This window comes from Oncorhynchus clarkii, chromosome 29, assembly GCF_045791955.1.
Source record: "Oncorhynchus clarkii lewisi isolate Uvic-CL-2024 chromosome 29, UVic_Ocla_1.0, whole genome shotgun sequence".
Classification (NCBI taxonomy): Eukaryota; Metazoa; Chordata; class Actinopteri; order Salmoniformes; family Salmonidae; genus Oncorhynchus; species Oncorhynchus clarkii.
Window position 1 is genome coordinate 48,908,054 of NC_092175.1, and position 19,684 is coordinate 48,927,737.

At 44.8% G+C, this 19,684-nt stretch overlaps 1 protein-coding gene across 1 annotated transcript in view; it reads right to left on the reverse strand.

Annotated features, from left to right (window-relative positions):
- Positions 1 to 19,379, reverse strand: part of LOC139388251 (TP53-binding protein 1-like) — a 37,170-nt gene extending 17,791 nt beyond the window's left edge. The window contains exons 1-13 of the mRNA XM_071134800.1: positions 19,088 to 19,379; positions 18,217 to 18,283; positions 14,696 to 14,800; positions 11,131 to 11,488; positions 10,754 to 10,822; positions 10,152 to 10,304; positions 9,830 to 10,053; positions 8,935 to 9,105; positions 6,071 to 6,462; positions 5,025 to 5,330; positions 3,903 to 4,055; positions 1,717 to 1,905; positions 936 to 1,030 (exon numbers count right to left, since the gene is read on the reverse strand). Of these exons, the coding sequence (XP_070990901.1) occupies positions 936 to 1,030; positions 1,717 to 1,905; positions 3,903 to 4,055; positions 5,025 to 5,330; positions 6,071 to 6,462; positions 8,935 to 9,105; positions 9,830 to 10,053; positions 10,152 to 10,304; positions 10,754 to 10,822; positions 11,131 to 11,488; positions 14,696 to 14,800; positions 18,217 to 18,283; positions 19,088 to 19,277 (2,472 nt within the window). The 5' untranslated portion in view covers positions 19,278 to 19,379. The remainder of the gene's footprint in view (positions 1 to 935; positions 1,031 to 1,716; positions 1,906 to 3,902; positions 4,056 to 5,024; positions 5,331 to 6,070; positions 6,463 to 8,934; positions 9,106 to 9,829; positions 10,054 to 10,151; positions 10,305 to 10,753; positions 10,823 to 11,130; positions 11,489 to 14,695; positions 14,801 to 18,216; positions 18,284 to 19,087) is intronic.
- Positions 19,380 to 19,684: the final 305 nt, after the last annotated feature.

Sequence of the window (19,684 nt, forward strand, 5' to 3'; positions counted from 1 at the left end):
TAACGATGGTCATTATGGCCAAACAGTTCTATTTTTTTTTTCATCAGACCAGAGGACATTTCTTTAAAAAGTACGGTCTTTGTCCCCATATGCATTTGCTAACTGTATTCTGGCTTATTTTATGGCAGTTTTGGAGCAGTGGCTTCTTCCTTGCTGAGCGGCTTTTCAGGTCATGTCGATATAGGACTCATTTTATTGTGGATATACAGAACACGTCTCCTTCTTGAGCAGTATGACTGCTGCGTTGTCCCATGGTGTTTGTTCAGATGAAAGTGGTACCTTCAGGCGTTTGGAAATTGCTCCCAAGGATGAACCAGATTTGTGGAGGTCTACAATTTTTCTTCTGAGGTCTTGGGTGATTTATTTTGATTTTTCCATGATGTCAAGTAAAGAGGTACTGAGTTTAAAGGTAGGCCTTGAAATACATCCACAGGTACACCTCCAATTGACTCAAATTATGTCAATTAGCCTATCAGAAGCTTCTAAAGCCATGACATAATTTTCTGGAATTTTCCAAGCTGTTTAAATCCACAATCAACTTAGTGTAGGTAAACTTCTGACCCACTGAAATTGTGATACAGTGAATTATAAGTGAAATAATTTGTCTGTTGGGAAAATGACTAGTCATGCACAAAGTAGATGTCCTAACCGACTTGCCAAAACTATAGTTTGTTAACAAGAAATTTGTGGAGTGGTTGAAAAACAAGTTTGACTCCAACCTAAGTGTAGGCTTCATCATAAACTTCCAACTTCAACTGTAGGTGCAGAGGATGTAGTGTGCCTACATACAGTAATGCCTCCCTACTGTCGCTTCTCTCTCCATATTCCATGAGAACTGACATGGCTGTAGAAGTGTGCTCATAGAAATAGAATTGCAGTGAAATGAGAGGCTTTGTCCCTCTAGTAATTCTCTCTCTATGGGTGTTCCATGTCACCTGTTCCTCGTTGAAGTCGTTGAGGATGAAGCCTGCTCCGGCCTCCAGCTGTGTCTCAGTGTAGCGTTTGTGATAGGGGGCCGTCTGCACATACTCTATTGGAGGGAAAGGACAACATAAAACATGTTAACATACACAATCAGAGAGATCTTTAGCTGTCATTTAGATAAACAAAAAAGGATGTCGGTGTGTCTTAAATGAATTAAATGCATTTCATTGAGGCTGCACAGACCACTGTGGAAGACCTTTGCCTAAAACTAACCAGATTCCTGGGCAAAATTTTTACTTGATCCACACACTCAGTCATTTGTTTCTTGGAAGTTTCCCATTGACATCAATTATTAACACCAAAGTCTCAAAGTTAGGAATCCGCCGATTAATGATGATCTGTCAAACTTTAACATTGGAATGAACGTCAAATTAGAGACCCCATAATAATTCAAATATAAATGTGGGGCTCCCCCAAAAGGTCAAAGATTTCAATGTTGTGGACACCTAAAAGACAATGTATAATTTGAACACTGGAATGAACTATCCCTTTAAGGGGTGTTCCACAGTCTGGGAATACACAAGGGTCCCATCCAGAATCAACCCCTGGACCCTATGCATGTGGAGATCTGACTGGATTTGAGAGGTGTTTGCAATTTGATAGTACTATAGCTCCACCCTGTCCTCTGATAGGGCAGATGGAGTTTCACCATATTGCTTATACCAATCAAATCCTCTCCCATCTCCACAAGGGTTTAGGGGTAGATTTGGGATTGGGCCATAGCCTTCTCACCCTCCTCGCCATCGCTGATTGGCTGGTTGGTCTGGCGGTCGCTCTCTGATGATGCGGTCAGCATGAAGACAAAGCCCACGAAGAGAGATGCACTCTGGGGCAGCGGGCCGTGAGTCTCCGCCAGGTCACTATGGTCCCAGGGCAGGTCGGTGCCACTGCCTGAGGTGTTACACACACCAACCCGCTGACCTGTGGAGAGAAATGAATGGATGGACACATACAGACGCCCAATCAGAGACACATACACAGAGAGAGAGCGAGAGATAAATAAAAGAGAAATAGAGAGACAGCAGAAATTAGAAACCATCAATGAAACAGCTGGAATTGTGTATTTCAAGAGAGAAAAGGTCTATGAAGAAAAATAGCTTTATAACAGACTGAGGAAGAACACGAACACCACCGGTGCAGTAAAACATGAGGTTCAGCCCTTCAAACACCACCAGTACAGTAAAACATGAGGTTCAGTCCTTCAAACACCACCAGTACAGTAAAACATGAGGTTCAGTCCTTCAAACACCACCAGTACAGTAAAACATGAGGTTCAGCTCTTCAAACACCACCAGTACAGTAAAACATGAGGTTCAGCCCTTCAAACACCACCAGTACAGTAAAACATGAAGTTCAGCCCTTCAAACACCACCGGTACAGTAAAACATGAGGTTCAGTCCTTCAAACACCACCAGTACAGTAAAACATGAGGTTCAGTCCTTCAAACACCACCAGTACAGTAAAACATGAGGTTCAGTCCTTCAAACACCACCAGTACAGTAAAACATGAGGTTCAGTCCTTCAAACACCACCAGTACAGTAAAACATGAGGTTCAGCCCTTCAAACACCACCAGTACAGTAAAACATGAGGTTCAGCCCTTCAAACAACTAAAGGAAAACAGGTTTGACTTGACACTTCTCTCAATGTCATGAAACATTGTCTGCCGTCACTCAAAACAAGTTTTTGGGATCCGTGCGCGGTTCAAAGGAGTGAAAGGTTTATGGAAAGACACCCCTCTGAGCAAATATTCAGTGGATAATATAAAAACACACCTTTACCTGTTTCCTTTACACATGTGGACCAACACCAAGTCTATTAATAGTTATTCACATACCAACTCAGCCTAAGGTCCTCTGTCGCTCCGTTGGTAAAGCATGGCACTTGCAACGCCAGGATAGTGGTTTCAATTCCCAGGACCACCCGTTTTAAAGAAAACATATTTTTATTTGACCTTTAACTAGGAAAGTCAGTTAAGAACAAATTCTTATTTTCAATGACAGCCTAGGAACAGTGGGTTAACTGCCTTGTTCAGGGGCAGAATGACAGATTTTTACCTTGTCAGCTCAGGGATTCGATCTTGCAACCTTTCGGTTACTAGTCCAACACTCTACCACCAGGCTACCTGCCACCTCGTACATAAAATGTATGCAGTATGCACGCATGACTAAGTGGCTTTGGATAAAAGCGTCTACTAAATGGCATATATTATTATATTATAAGGAGAGGGTGGTGGTTGCAGTGCACTGTGGTAGTCAAAAATGTCTGTGGGTCTGAATACAAACTCAAAGGCTTTATGACTGGTTATATACTGTAATCTCTATAGAGAGCTAGCAATACTAAGAATACTCTTTACAGAAAATCATTTCAAATATCCAAATCTTTATTAAAAAAAATGGTGTTAAAAAAACCATTACATTTTCAATGCGTGCCCTGCTCTTATAGTTCATAATTACATTCATAAAAACGACCAATACTGACTAAAACCAATTGTATTAATAAATAGTTAAAATGTACATTGCAGCAGTCTAAAAATTCTGCACCCCACTGAGACCAATTATGTTAATAAATATAGAAACACATTTCTAGAATGTATAAAATGCCTCCACCTATCCAAACCATCACCAAGGGCTCTCAGTCCACGGTTCTGGGGTCAGGTCTGTATGGTTTGCTCAGTGATCTATGCTCCGAGGTTGAGGTTAGGGCTGTGGCTTAGTGTTACTGAGATTGAGGTTAGGGCTGTGGCTTAGTGTTAAATAGACTGGGGTTGGAGGTGGGCATTTTAGGTTTTGGGTTGACATTTAAGTTGAACCTAAATGTTAGAGGTTACAGTTGAGAGTTTAGGCTTGGACACAGAGGTTAGGTGTAGGGTCAGGGTTAAGGTATGGTGTCAAGTTTAGGGTGACTTGGTCTCCGTACCGGCTCTGGCTCCCCCTCTGCGGCCTCGCTTAGCCGGGGTCCTGTCCCTGTCCTCAGAGCTGATCAGCTTCCTCTTCCCAGAGGGGCCAGGGGTGAGGGGGCTGGCCCCCCCTGTGATCCCCCTGCGTCTCCTCTTCCCCTCCACCAGGTTATCTGTGGAAGACAGCGCCATAGAATGTACTCATTATATCTCTACTTCAATCTGTGGGGGCGGGCACAGCAATGTCACACGTCATCACACTTGACAGGGAAATGACTAACATTTAACCCCACTTCTGTTTGATGAAACACTCAGCAGATTCTTCCTGTATGAAGGAATCACTGTTTTCACAGGGACTTGGGAGTCTTTATCAAGCTATGTGAAACGTAGAGATGACTCAACTCAAACTTAAGAGGAGTAATGTAATATATTTCCTTATTGGGCAGTGCTCACATTATACCATTTTAACATTATCATGCCAACCCAACCTGTACTGTTTTTATTTAACCGGGTAAGTTGACTGAGAACACATTCTCATCTACAGCAACGACCTGGGTAATAGTTACAGGGGAGAGAAGTGGAGATGAATGAGCCAATTGGAAGCTGGGGATGATTAGGTGGTCATGATGGTATGAGGGTCAGATTGGGAATTTAGCCAGGACACCAGGGTTAACACCCCTACTCTTATAATAAGTGCCATGGGATCTTTTAGTGACCACAGAGAGTCAGGACACCCGTTTAACGTCCCATCCGAAAGACTGCACCCTACACTACACAGGGCAATGTCCCCAATCACTGCCCTGTGGCATTGGGATATTTTTTATTATTTCTTTAGACCAGAGAAAAGAGTACCTCCTACTGGCCCTCTTACACCACTTCGTCGTATCTGGTCTCCCATCCAGGGACCACCCAGGACCAACCCTGCCAGCAGTGGGATGCTGGGTGGTATGCTACTGTGCTAGGTCCAATCATTTAGTTTCACACTGTCCTTTCCAGAAGAGTTCCAGCAACTATTGTGTTAGCGTAACCAGGCCAGTGGAGTACATCTCGGCTCAGTGTGGAAAGGGTACTTGTGGTTCTTGCCAGGGCACGGCTATATGGTTCTCACTTAGTCAATCCTCAAAGCTTTGTGGTTGTCTTACCCAGGCTGATATCAGAGGCCTTGGCAAGGGGTGTGGAGGGCTCGTAGGGTCCCAGGCCGTACTGTTCTCTCAGCCTGTTGCCTTGCTCCATGGTCAGGATGACAGAACTGCGGCTGTACCACTGCCTCTCTACAGCTGTAGTGGCTGTAGTCTGGCCCTCACTCTCTACAGCTGTAGTGGCTGTAGTCTGGCCCTCACTCTCTACAGCTGTAGTCTGGCCCTCCCTCTCTACAGCTGTAGTCTGGCCCTGCTTCTCCACACTGTAGAACAAGTCCTCGCCCTCCTTCTTGTAGTCCTTCACTCGACCTGGGGAGACAACGCAAAGCCAGAGAAGGGTTGATAAGCAGTCAAATTTGCATCATATCAGCTACATGGAGAAAAACAACAGTCAATTGAAGAGAGACTACAGTACACTGACGTTAACATTCCACTGAAGATCCATTACACATTTGTGGAGAGTCAGGATCACCAATTTATTTTTCATTTAAAGACAGAATTGGGAAAAGGGCCAACCACATGAAGGGAAATTAGTTTCCAGTGACAGCCTGACCTCTTCTCAGCCATGGGTCTGTGTTGAGACTCGAATTGTCTTATTCCTCTATCCTCCACTCCAAACCCATTCCAACCCCATTCTCTCTTCTCCTGTCCTCTCCTGTCCTACGTCCAGATTCTCCACACGTGTTTTCACACTCCCCGTCATGCGTTTAACCATGGGAGAAAGCTTACACCAAACCAATCATATGCTTTTACATCCATGTCAGGGATTGTTCAAGTGTAAACTTTGGGAGTGCAAACAATCTGTCCTCTCTTTTCCCCTTCTCATGCCGCTTTCAAAACAACTGGGAACTCTCTGACTTCCGACTTTATTGCTTTCAAAACTACTGGGAAGGAGGAAAGAAAACGAGCTTGGACTGGGAAAAATCTATTTGAACGGTCATTCCAACTCAGGTCTCTTTCTAGAGCTCCGACTTTCCGACCTGAAGATCACTGACGTCATGATTTGACCTCATATTTTTCAGAGTTCCCAGTTTTGAACGCAGAATCACCTGTGCTGAAGTACTCGTCCTCCAGCAGTGCCGTGACCTCAGTGTCCAGGGGGATGGGGTCGCACAGCAGGATGTCCTTGCCCGTGACCTCGCACTCATAGCTGTCATCGAAGAGCAGCCGGTAACGCCCCTCGCCCAGGTCCTTGGTGATGCGGCCTGAGTAGAAGTAGCCGTTGCTGGACCACTTGGCCACCACGCGAAGCCCCACGAAGCTGCTCCCAGCTGGGCTGCTTTCATCTTGGGAAATGGTGGTGAGGAGAGACGTGGAGGAGTGGCTGGGGACCGCTGGGCTGTCTGGGATGTGCGGGGTGGGACACAGGCGGGTGTAGGGCTCATCCTCGGAGGAGGACAGTGGTTGGCCGCGGGCATTGGTACGAGGGACGCCGGCACCCCTGAGAGAGTCAATAGGACAAAGAGCACCATCAACATTTTGAACATTACAGACATATGTTTAGAAACGTTATGTAAAGAACAGATCAGCGTTACTCCTCCAGTGGAACAGACCAGTCATGTTCTATATACTGCACATTTCTTCAAGTAGTGCTTTAAAGTCTGGGCTCCTTTTAGTCAATAAGAAACATACATGTTAGACAGGGACAGCTGTGTTGCATTGAGATGATTAGTGAAGACAGGAAAAGGAGACAGCTGTGTTGCATTGAGATGATTGGTGAAGACAGGAAAAGGAGACAGCTGTGTTGCATTGAGATGATTGGTGAAGACAGGAAAAGGAGACAGCTGTGTTGCATTGAGATGATTAGTGAAGACAGGAAAAGGAGACAGCTGTGTTGCATTGAGATGATTAGTGAAGACAGGAAAAGGAGACAGCTGTGTTGCATTGAGATGATTAGTGAAGACAGGAAAAGGAGACAGCTGTGTTGCATTGAGATGATTAGTGAAGACAGGAAAAGGAGACAGCTGTGTTGCATTGAGATGATTAGTGAAGACAGGAAAAGGAGACAGCTGTGTTGCATTGAGATGATTGGTGAAGACAGGAAAAGGAGACAACTGTGTTGCATTGAGATGATAGGTGAAGACAGGAAAAGGAGACAGCTGTGTTCCATTGAGATGATTAGTGAAGACAGGAAAAGGAGACAGCTGTGTTGCATTGAGATGATTGGTGAAGACAGGAAAAGGAGACAGCTGTGTTGCATTGAGATGATTGGTGAAGACAGGAAAAGGAGACAGCTGTGTTGCATTGAGATGATTGGTGAAGACAGGAAAAGGAGACAGCTGTGTTGCATTGAGATGATTAGTGAAGACAGGAAAAGGAGACAGCTGTGTTGCATTGAGATGATTAGTGAAGACAGGAAAAGGAGACAGCTGTGTTGCATTGAGATGATTAGTGAAGACAGGAAAAGGAGACAGCTGTGTTGCATTGAGATGATTAGTGAAGACAGGAAAAGGAGACAGCTGTGTTGCATTGAGATGATTAGTGAAGACAGGAAAAGGAGACAGCTGTGTTGCATTGAGATGATTAGTGAAGACAGGAAAAGGAGACAGCTGTGTTGCATTGAGATGATTGGTGAAGACAGGAAAAGGAGACAGCTGTGTTGCATTGAGATGATAGGTGAAGACAGGAAAAGGAGACAGCTGTGTTCCATTGAGATGATTAGTGAAGACAGGAAAAGGAGACAGCTGTGTTGCATTGAGATGATTAGTGAAGACAGGAAAATGAGACAGCTGTGTTGCATTGAGATGATTAGTGAAGACAGGAAAAGGAGACAGCTGTGTTGCATTGAGATGATTAGTGAAGACAGGAAAAGGAGACAGCTGTGTTGCATTGAGATGATTAGTGAAGACAGGAAAAGGAGACAGCTGTGTTGCATTGAGATGATTAGTGAAGACAGGAAAAGGAGACAGCTGTGTTGCATTGAGATGATTAGTGAAGACAGGAAAAGGAGACAGCTGTGTTGCATTGAGATGATCAGTGAAGACAGGAAAAGGAGACAGCTGTGTTGCATTGAGATGATTAGTGAAGACAGGAAAAGGAGACAGCTGTGTTGCATTGAGATGATTAGTGAAGACAGGAAAAGGAGACAGCTGTGTTGCATTGAGATGATTAGTGAAGACAGGAAGAGGAGACAGCTGTGTTGCATTGAGATGATTAGTGAAGACAGGAAAAGGAGACAGCTGTGTTGCATTGAGATGATTGGTGAAGACAGGAAAAGGAGACAGCTGTGTTGCATTGAGATGATAGGTGAAGACAGGAAAAGGAGACAGCTGTGTTGCATTGAGATGATTAGTGAAGACAGGAAAAGGAGACAGCTGTGTTGCATTGAGATGATAGGTGAAGACAGGAAAAGGAGACAGCTGTGTTGCATTGAGATGATAGGTGAAGACAGGAAAAGGAGACAGCTGTGTTGCGTTGAGATGATTAGTGAAGACAGGAAAAGGATAATGTCAGCAGGGACCCTGTGGGATTGGAGAGACAATGGTCTGGAACAAATACCTGGGCTACTGCAGCTCTCTAGAAACAGCAGGATGGAGGATCCTTGTTCTAAAGCTAGGAACCCAAAATGTTCAATTTCTGTACTCAATTCTAAGGTTTCATTAAACTATCTCAGTGTCTCATCTCAGGTTGACTTGTTTTCAAAATGGAAGCCTAAAGGTTGGAAAAAATGTACACGCACCCACAGGTTTTAGAATGCTGAATGATGTCGGGAAGCAACCAACTCCCATGCGTTGCACACCGGTTGAATCGCGTTGCATTACTATTTTGGGAAGGCACAATTGGCTACGTACGTGCTGGCGTGGATGTAGTTGTGTTTGTTCATGCACCTAATGTCTGCTTTTGATGATGTCACTAGGTGTTTCTGAAACTCTGACCCACTACAGCTCCAGTGGCGTCCCTAGACAGGGCTCACCTGGACAGGGGTGAGCGGGACGGAGGTCTGCCCCTCCTGGCTCTTCCGCGGGGCGTCAATGGGGTGAATGCCCGTGACCCATGGAGTCCTTGAACTCTCTCGCCCATGAACTCTGACCCTGCCGTTTGACCCCTGTGGCCCCTCTGCTGTGGCCCACTCCCCCTCCTGGGGCTGCAGACAGAGAGGAGAGGGACAGGGAAGGATGAATCATCCCATAAAAGCTGAACTAAGGTCAGTTTTATATTTTTCCTTATGATGGTTGAGGTTAGGGTTGGGGAGGGTTAGCTGATCCTAGATCTATGCCCAGGCCAAGTTCTACCAAGAGAAGGACGGTCAGTACAGCAGAAATGGGGCAGCTGATGGATACCCCTATTGTGACCATATGGGTTGGTCCATCTAGGGGAGCAGTTGTGGATAGGGCCTTAGAATAACTTATCTGGGTGTTGGGTTGGGGGGTTGTGGCGGAGGGGTAGTTAGACAGTGGACAAAGTCAAAGACTGATATATGCATGCATACCTGTCAACACGTAAGAGTGGTTAAAAGCATAGACATAGAATGTCACTTCTAGTAATTCTATTTCTATGGTTAAGAGGGTACTTAGATACTGAACCCTTGTTTAGTATAGGAATTATTTTGTTTCTCTGATGTTTGTTGTTGACAGGTGTGAAAATGTGCGTGCAAAGACAACAGAGATTAAGACTAAGAAATAAGCACAATAAATAGTGTTAGAGCATGGATATAGATCATGTTACAGAAGACTAGACTGAGGGCCACTCATTATAAGAAGGCAGAAGGCAGTCACTAGACGGAAAAGGTCAATTCAGATCAGGAAATTAACTGCATGCATCATTTAAATAAAATACAATCCAATTCAAACCCATGTCCATTACAGTACCTGACAGACTTGGCCCCTCGGCTGGGCGGCATGACAAACTCAGGGCCCCTCTGGGCAGGACCCGTAACTATGCTGGTGCCCCCGGAGCTGTGCTGCAGGCTGGAAGCTTTGGAGGACAGAGAGCTGACATCACCCAGGTCACCGGAGGTCATGGAGCTGCCGGTGCGACACGGAGAGATGTCGCTTTCCAACACACGGCTGTCCACCACCGGCTCCTCCGACTCCTGAGGAAGAACACACACACACACAGCAACAGTGAGGCGTAATCAATGTCAAAAAGAAAGAGTTGAAAGGTCTATGAGCTAAATGGCTTGGTCCCCACCTCAGTGACCTTACAGTCCACCTCTCTCCCGTCCTCGTAGTACACGTCAGTGATGATGCGTGTGACCGTCGTCCGCACTTCCTGAATTGTCCGCACGTGTCTGCGATGGACGGGACCAGCAGCTGCCCTCGAGGGTGGGGTCTCTAGCTCGCCCTGTCACACAGAAGGGGGTGGAGTTAACCCTTGACCCTCAGAATGCGTTATTCGCTTACAGCCCCTGATGGGTGTATGTATCAAGTATCTCAGAGCAGAAGTGCTGATCTAGGATCAGTTGTGCCTCAGAGATCATAATGAATAAGATTACATGGGCAGGTTGGACCAGATCCTAGATCAGCACCCCTGAGACGTTTGATACATTCAGCCCTTGATCTGCTACAAGGTCACTCCAGTTTTATATTCTGTCAGAGATAAAAATCATAAAATACAATAAGCAATTGTCAATTTATGAATTGAATTTCAAACAGGATGCCAATCTTCATCTGCTAACCGTTAAGGAGTAGGGGCTAGCAGAAGGGACAATGGTTGTTTCTGTTATTCGGACATGTTATTATTGTTCCATTTTGACATTGTAAGAAGGACAGGAGGTAACTAAGGACCCTTACGCTGGCTGCTGGAGACCTGGGGCCAGCCGCTTCAAAACTGGTCTGCTGAAACGCCACTCTCTGACAAAGCTAGAGTCAGAGAGGAGGAAGCAAAAGGACACATGAGACAAGCAAGGTTGGATGAAGAGAGTGTAAGAAAGAGGGAGGGGGGCGACAAAACAGCAGGACATGAGACAGGCAAGGTGGATGAAGGGAGTGAGAGAGAAACAACAAAACAGGAGAACATGAGACAAGTAAGATTGATGAAAAGAAAGAGAGAGAACAAGGGGGGGGGAATGTTGGTTAGGCTAGAAGAATAACGGATAGGAATCTCATCACTTTCTATTCCCTTGCAAAATGATCAACCATATCCTTGTAGCTAACCCAGTGGCTCTTACCTTACTGGGTGAACTGGGAGAGATGGTGTTGTCAAAGCTTGTCTGCTGGGACACGGCCCTCTGTCTGATGGCAGCGGCTCTGGTGGGGGTGGATGGCTCCGGGGGCCCACACGGCTCTCTATCCCCAGCTGCGGTACCTTTTTGTGGTGTTTTCACTGCTGGATGGCCTGGGGTGGATGGTTCAGCAGGAGGCTCTTTCTCTCTGAGCCCCAATGGCAACGTATGCTTCACTTCCTGGCGGGGGCTGGAGAGGGGCTCGGATTGGCTGTTGGGGAGGCTGATGCATTCCAGGGAGAGAGAAGGGATGGAGGGTCTTTGGGAGCTTTTCTGCTGTGAGGGTGAGCTGAACAGTTCCCCTCTGTGAAAGGTGAGAGAGACATTTCATATGTCAATGTCACAATCAACCACTTTCATTGTGTGGTGAGCGTTCAAGAGTCAAAATGGCTGCCGTGCATCACCCAGAGGGGCGCTACACATGGATGGGGTGAGTCCCTACACTGTAAAGCACTTTCAGGACTAATAGAAATACATGTATGCACATATAAATATACCGTGCCTTCAGAAAGTATTCATATCCCTTAAATTATTCCACATGTTGTTGTGTTACAGCCGGAAATAAAAATGGATTAAATACATTTGTTTTCTCACCCATCTACACACAATACTCCATAATGACAAAGCGAAAACATATTTTTTGAAACTTTTGAAAATGAAATACAGACAGCTCTCATTTACATAAGTACTCACACCCCTGAGTCAATACTTTGTAGAAGCACCGTTGGAAGTGATTACATCTGTGAGTCTTTCTGGGTAAATCTCTAAGAGCTTTCCACACCTGGATTGTGCAACATTTGCCTATTATTATTTTCATAATTCTTCAAGCTCCGTCAAATTGGTTGTTGATCATTGCTAGACAACCATTTTCAGGTCTTGCCGTAGATTTAAGTCAAAACTGTAACTCGGCCACTCAGGAACATTCACTGTCTTCTTGGTAAGCAACTCCGATGTAGATTTGGCTTTGTGTTTTAGGTTATTGTCCTGCTGAAAGGTGAATTCATCTCCCAGTGTCTGGTGGAAAGCAGACTGAACCAGGTTTTCCTCTAGGATTTTCCCTGTGCTTAGCTTCATTACGTTTATTTTTTATCCTGAAAAACTCCCCAGTCCTGAAGCATACCCATAACAGCCAGCACTATGACTGAAATAGAGTGGTACTCAGTAATGTGTTGTATTGGATTTGCCCCAAACATATCACTTTGTATTCAGGACAAAAAGTGAATTACTTTGCCACATTTTTAGCAGTATTACTTTAGTACCTTGTTGCAAAGAGGATGCATGTTTTGGAATATTTGTATTCTGTACAGGCTTCCTATTTTTCACTCTGTCATTTAGGTTAGTATTGTGGAGTAGCTACAATGTTGTTGATCCATCCTCAGTTTTCTATCACAGCCATGAAACTAACTGTTTTAAAGTCAACATTGGCCTCCCCATGGTGAAATCCCTGAGCAGTTTCCTTCCTCTCCGGAAACTGAGTTAGGAAGGACAGCTATATCTTTGTAGTGACTGGATGTATTGATACACCATCCAAAGTGTAATTAATAACTTCACCAGGCTCAAAGGGATATTCAATGTCTGCTTGTTTTCTTTCTTTTTTTTTACCCATCTACCAATAGGTGACCTTGGTGAGGCATTGGAAAACCTCCCTGGTGGTTGAATCTGTCTGAAATGTTATGCTCAACTGAGGGACCTTACAGACAATTGTATGAGTGGGGTACAGAGATGAGGTAGTCATTAAAAATTATGTTCACTACTATTATTGCACACAGAGTGAGTCCATGCAACTTATTATGTGACTTGTTCAGCACATTTTTACTCCTGAACTTATTTAGGCTTTCCATAACAAAGGGGTTGAATACTTATTGACTCAAGACATTTCAGCTTTTCATTTTTAATGAATTTGTTAAAATGTAAAAAGTCAGAATTCCCCTTTGACATTATGGGGTATTGCGTGTAGGCTGGTGACAAAAAATATACATTTAATTAATTTTAAATTCAAGCTGTAACACAACATAATGTGGAGAAAGTCAAGGGGTTTGAATACTTTCTGAAGGCAATGTATATAAACTTATAGAAGGGCTGATATCATCCTTTGCCAAATGTTAATAAAGGTTTCAATATTGCCTTTGTAGTCCTGTAATGGTAGGACAGAGAAGCAGGTCCAACTAGGGCTGTGGTGTGTTGTGTGGACACCTTGAAAAAGACCTTGTTATAACACCTCGACAGGACAAAACCAAACAGAGCCTCCATCTCTCTAAGGGGGCATGAATGGTACCCAAAATAGCAGAGAAGTAGGTCTCTCTCACACGCACGCACACACACTCAACCTACTTCCTGAATTCTAAAGATATACCAGGACAGGTAGAGGGCTGTCAAGGTCAAATGGACACAAGATTGGAGCAGACAATTAATGTCCCTTGTTTATCCCAATCGGACATACCGTGAAACTCTAATTAATAGCATGGGTGTTTATTTGCTTAAAATCACTCAACACATCAGGCGCTTATTAGAGACAGGCGACTATTTGAGCTAAACAACTATTTCCTTAATAATGCACACAGCTTTTGCTCACTTGCATAGTTAATTCACTTCTAGCATTTTAATAAATGTTCTTCATTTTCTGCACTAATGTGTTATCATTTACACACTGTCACATCTCTGTCTTAGTATGCCTCTATTTTGAGAAAATTATTCTCCTATTTGACTGTGCAATTTTGGCAGTTCTTACTTTCGCCACTAGTGTGCGATCAGCCGATTTCTAGGGTTCTGTACTCCAGAAGTTGACTGTTTTTGTGTTTGCCAGTTAGCTAGCAGTTCTCAGCGGGTTGCAGCCAACGGCTAGCAGTTTCTTACTGCTGATAAAAACAGATGACTGACATAACTTTTTCTAGTCATTACTGAATTATTCAATGTAACAAATCAAACATGAAACCTTGTAAATAAGTCATCGTAACCTTGTAAACAATTCATTTAGACCCAGCGTTCAGCGTATATTTGAAACAGGCGTATATTTGAAACAGGCGTATATTTGAAACAGGCGTTTATTTGAAACAGGCGTTTATTTGAAACAGGCGTTTATTTGCTGAAATGTGTGCCACTGTCCGTCTTAAAATGGACAAGCTGCTATTTGAGACTAGGTTTAATTGAAGTTTTACAGGACTTTAAAACAGAAGGGATACTCTGAGGCCACAATAGACATTAGGCTTGTGTTACTACAAGGCTCTCATTTCAGCCAGCAGGGGGTGCTATTATACTGGGAATCAACTGACTTTACTTCAGGTTGGCATCAAATGCTCAGAGACAAACGTTAGATTTCGAAGGCGTGCTGAAAATAACTATCCTTATCATGCAACCGAAGAGATTAGTCCGAAACTGGGAGGTAGCCTACAATCCAAATTTGTCCACTAAGAAACTCTTGTTTTAAGGTTTGCATTGCGCAACATTTTTTAAATGTTGTGCCACACTGACCTGATGAATACAACCTATGTCAGAGGCCATACACGTTGTTTACCTGACAGGGGTTCCAGGGTCACTGGGATGGGCCTCGGTCTGGTCCTCCATCACCTGTCTGTGGGCCTCCCTCACCCTGCTGAACACAGAGGGGCTGGGCAGGGGGCTGGGGACAGGGACACTGGTCATACAACAAGCCAATAGTATGTCATGAAATTGCCTTGCAATGCAGTATTCTCAATTTCCTTGGGGAAGAACGGAAATGTGTCTTTATACTAGAACCAAACCCCCTGAGACACACACGCGGAGGCACCCTGAGCAGTCCCTTACCAGAAGGCAAAACGGCAGGAGTCGGCATCTAGGATACTGACACCAGCAACCCCCCAGCGAATTCAAAACTACTTTCGTAACCCGAGTGTCAACTCAACTGTGCATGGTAAAAGGATGAGCACTCACCACTCACTAAGAGACGGCACTCCTAGTGGCTGGAGACTAATGCAGGGAAACTTAAATCAGTTCCACCAAATTTCTATCAACATGTTAAATGTGCAACCAGAGGGGGAAAGAATTCTAGATCACCTGTACTCCGCACACAGAGGCGTGTACCAAGCTCTCCCTCCATTTGGTAAATCTGACCACAACTCTATCCTCCTGATTCCTGCTTACAAGCAAAAATTAAAGCAGGAAGCACCAGTGACTCAATCTATAAAAAAAAGTGGTAAGATGAAGCAAATGCTAAACTACAGGACTGTTTTGCTATCACAGACTGGAATATGTTCCGGGATTCTAGCGATGGCATTGAGGAGAACACATCAGTCACTGGCTTTATCAATAAGTGCATCGAGGATGTCGTCCCCAGTGACTGTACGTACATACCCCAACCAGAAGCCATGGATTACAGGCAACATTCGCGCTGAGCTAAAGGGTAGAGCTGCCGCTTTCAAGGTGTGGGACTCTAACCCGGAAGCTTACAAGAAATCCTGCTATGCCCCGCGACGAACCATCAAACAGGCAAAGCGTCAATACAAGGCTAAGATTGAATCATACTACACCGGCTCCGACACTTGTCTTATATGGCAGGGCTTGCAAACTATTACAGACTACAAAGGGAAGCACAACTGTGAGCTGCCCAGTGACCCAAGCCTACCAGACGAGCTAAATCACTTCTATGCTCGCTTCGAAGCATGCATGAGAGCATCAGCTGTTCCGGACGACTGTGTGATCACGCTCTCCGTAGCCGACGTGAGCAAGACCTTTAAACAGGTCAACATACACAAGACTGCGGGGCCAGACGGTTTACCAGGACGTGTGCTCCGGGCATGTGCTGGCCAACTGACAGGTGTCTTCACTAACATTTTCAACATGTCCCTGATTGAGTCTGTAATACCAACATGTTTCAAGCAGACCACCATAGTCCCTGTGCCCAAGAACACAAAGGAAACCTGCCTAAATGACTACAGACCCGTAGCACTCACGTCCGTAGCCATGAAGTGCTTTGAAAGGTTGGTAATGGCTCACATCAACACCATTATCCCAGAAACCTTAGACCCACTCCAATTTGCATACCGCCCAAACAGATCCACAGAATATACAATCTCTATTGCACTCCACACTGTCCTTTCCCACCTCGACAAAAGGAACACTTATGTGAGAATGCTATTCATTGACTACAGCTCAGCACTCAACACCATACTACCCTCAAAGCTCATCACTAAACTAAGGATCCTGGGACTAAACACCTCCCTCTGCAACTGGATCCTGGACATCCTGACGGGACGCCCCCAGGTGGTGAGGGTAGGTAGCAACACATCTGCCAAGCTGATCCTCAACACTGGAGTTCCACAGGGGTGCGTGCTCAGTCCCCTCCTGTACTACCTGTTCACCCACGACTGCATGGCCAGGCACAACTCCAACACCCTCATTAAGTTTGCAGATAACACAACAGTGAACACCTGATCACCGACAACGACGAGACAGCCTATAGGGAGGTCAGAGACCTGACCGGGTGGTGCCAGAATAACAACCTATCCCTCAACATAACCAAGACTAAGGAGATGATTGTGGACTACAGGAAAAGGAGGACCGAGCACGCCCCCATTCTCATCGACGGGGCTGTAGTGGAGCAGGTTCCTTGGTGTCCACATCAACAACAAACTAGAATGGTCCAAACACACCAAGACAGTCGTGAAGAGGGCACGACAAACCTATTCCCCCTCAGGAAACTAAAAAGATATGGCATGGGTCCTCAGCTCCTAAAAAGGTTCTACAGCTGCAACATCGAGAGCATCCTGACTTGACTGGTTGCATCACTGCCTGGTACGGCAATTGCTCGGCCTCTGCCTGCAAGGCACTTTCAGAGGGTAGTGCGTACGGCCCAGCACATCACTGGGGCTAAGCTGCCTGCCATCCAGGACCTCTACACCAGGCGGTGTCAGAGGAAGGCCCTAAAAATTGTCAAAGACCCCAGCCATAGACTTATCTCTACTACCGCATGGCAAGCGGTACCGAAGTGCCAAGTCTATACCCCCAAGCCATAAGACTCATGAACAGGTCATCAAATGGCTACCCGGACTATTTGCATTGTGTCCCCCCCCAAACCCTCTTTTTACGCTGCTACTACTCTCTGTTTATCACATATGCATAGTCACTTTAACTACAGTGGGGCAAAAAAGTTTTTTTTTTTGTTTTTTCTCCCAGAGAACTTGCACAATTGTTGGCTGACTAAATACAGTTTTGCCCCACTGTATATATTCATGTACATACTACCTCAATTGGGCCGACCAACCAGTGCTCCTGCACATTGGCTAACCAGGCGATCTGCATTGTGTCCCGCCACCCACCAACCCCTCTTTTACACCACTGCTACTCTCTGTTCATCATATGTGCATAGTCACTTTAACCATATGTACATACTACCTCAATCAGCCTGACTAACCGGTGTCTGTATGTAGCCTCGCTACTTTTATGGCCTCGCTACTGTATATAGCCTGTCTTTTTACTGTTGTTTTATTTCTTTACCTACCTATTGTTCACCTAACACCTTTTTTGCACTATTGGTTAAAGCCTGTAAGTAAGCATTTCACTGTAAGGTCTACAGTGAAATGTTGTATTCGACGCACGTGACAAATAAACTTTGGTTTGAGTTGATACAAACCATGGAAACCAAATGACCTGACAAAGTCAGGTAATACATGTATACGTAAATACATTTAAATATATGCAAATAAATGCAAATGTCAGCCATGATCATTTACTGACAGTTGTAACATACTGTATTAAGCATCTTTGTATATATACACATTATTCTATAATATTCTCAACAGTGCTCTTATTTGGGGTACAGAGTTGTGAACAAAAAGGCATCCCAGTATGAAAAAAGTATGAAAATGTATGCACACACACTACTGTAAGTGGCTCTGGATAAGAGTGTCTGCTAAATGACTAAAATGTAAACTAAATAATATTAAATGAAGCTGAATCGTGATAATGAGATGTAGGAATCCATTTGGGACACAGTCAAATCCCAGGCAGGGGAAAAAGCCTGAAATCGGGCTGCTTTGCATAGAAACCAAAGCGGGTTACCTGGTTACAGCCTTGACAACGGTGGTAACCTTGGAGACAGAGCCTTCCTCGTCTGATTGCGGTGGCTCTGGGAGGAAAAGAAAAGTGTTTAATTTGGTGTTTTGGGGGGTTGAACAAAAGAAATAAACAAACAAACTGAGATGTCTATTCTTGCAGTAAAGGTGTGAGAGTCAGCAGATGTCACATTTCTATACATCAATGGATACGCTTCAGTAGTCACATGAAACCCTTTTAATTCTATGTACACAGTTGTTGGATATTGTTTGATGCTGTTTGCATTTTCTATGGACCACCGTACCATCTGAAAGATGATACCATGGAGGGACAAGGGACTAACACACAGATTCACAAGAAAATAACATACAGATGTCTTGAACATCCATAGGCAAACAAAAAGGTCACATACGTGGGTGGTCATATCACGTTTATAAGCAGACATTGGAATATAAACCATTACAACAGCTAGAATTCCTATTCCATTGGTAATAACGTGGTAACCCAGCAGGCCTTAATGAGGAATGTTATTTTTCTTGTCTTTTGTAGGTTCTAAACAGGCCAAACACTTAGGTAATGACACCATAATGTCTTTGTATTGTGGATCTTTATTTGATTGTCATGTTTCCCCCACAGCTCCCTCTGCTGGGATCTCCACTGGGCCAGTACTGACTGGCAATTTAGAATTACACCCACCTGTGTGGTCTTGTTGTGACATTGATTGCCATTGCCTTGCACGCTGAAGGGCTCATACCCCAAACGTTTGTGCGGCAATACATTTTTTTATTTAAGTTTATTTACCGGAGTGCTGTCCTATTTCTGTTCTTTGAATAACGTGGTAATAACACATTAATAATCGTCCTATAACAGCTCTTACTCTGCAGGCTGAAGTGTTCTGAGCTGCCCTCCTCCACAGGGGTCACCAGCTTCATCCGCAAACTCAGTTTCCCATCAGCCCCGTCGGCCGTGTCCTCGCCACTCTCCCCCGCCGTGATTTCGCTGGTCGCCATCGCCGTCTCCGTGGAAACATCACCCACCGCCGCGGACTTCTCAGAGAAGGACGTCATGTCTGAGGAAAACAAAAAGAGCCGACGACCACCACGATGTAATCTGGCTCAGATTAGAGCCTCTCTGGGGGATCCTACTAGCGAACCATGATATTGGAATGAGGTGAGGTGACTGGGAGAACAACTGTGTTTGTGTAAAGGGGGTGGGTGCGACAAAGAGAGAGAGTATGTGTGTGTGTGTGTGTGTGTGTGTGTGTGTACCTGAGTGGGTGAATCGGAGAGAGAGGGTGAGTGTGTGTTGATGTATGAGGGCGAGTGTGTGTGTGTGGGATAGAGAGTGAGTGTGAAGTAATGTGTGAGACTATATAGGTTGGTGGTTAGAATACTTTGCTTCAGTTCAAATGGTAAAGCTGGCTATGGAGAGAGCCAGTTGATAGTATTTATTGAGGGGGAGGAACCCACCAATC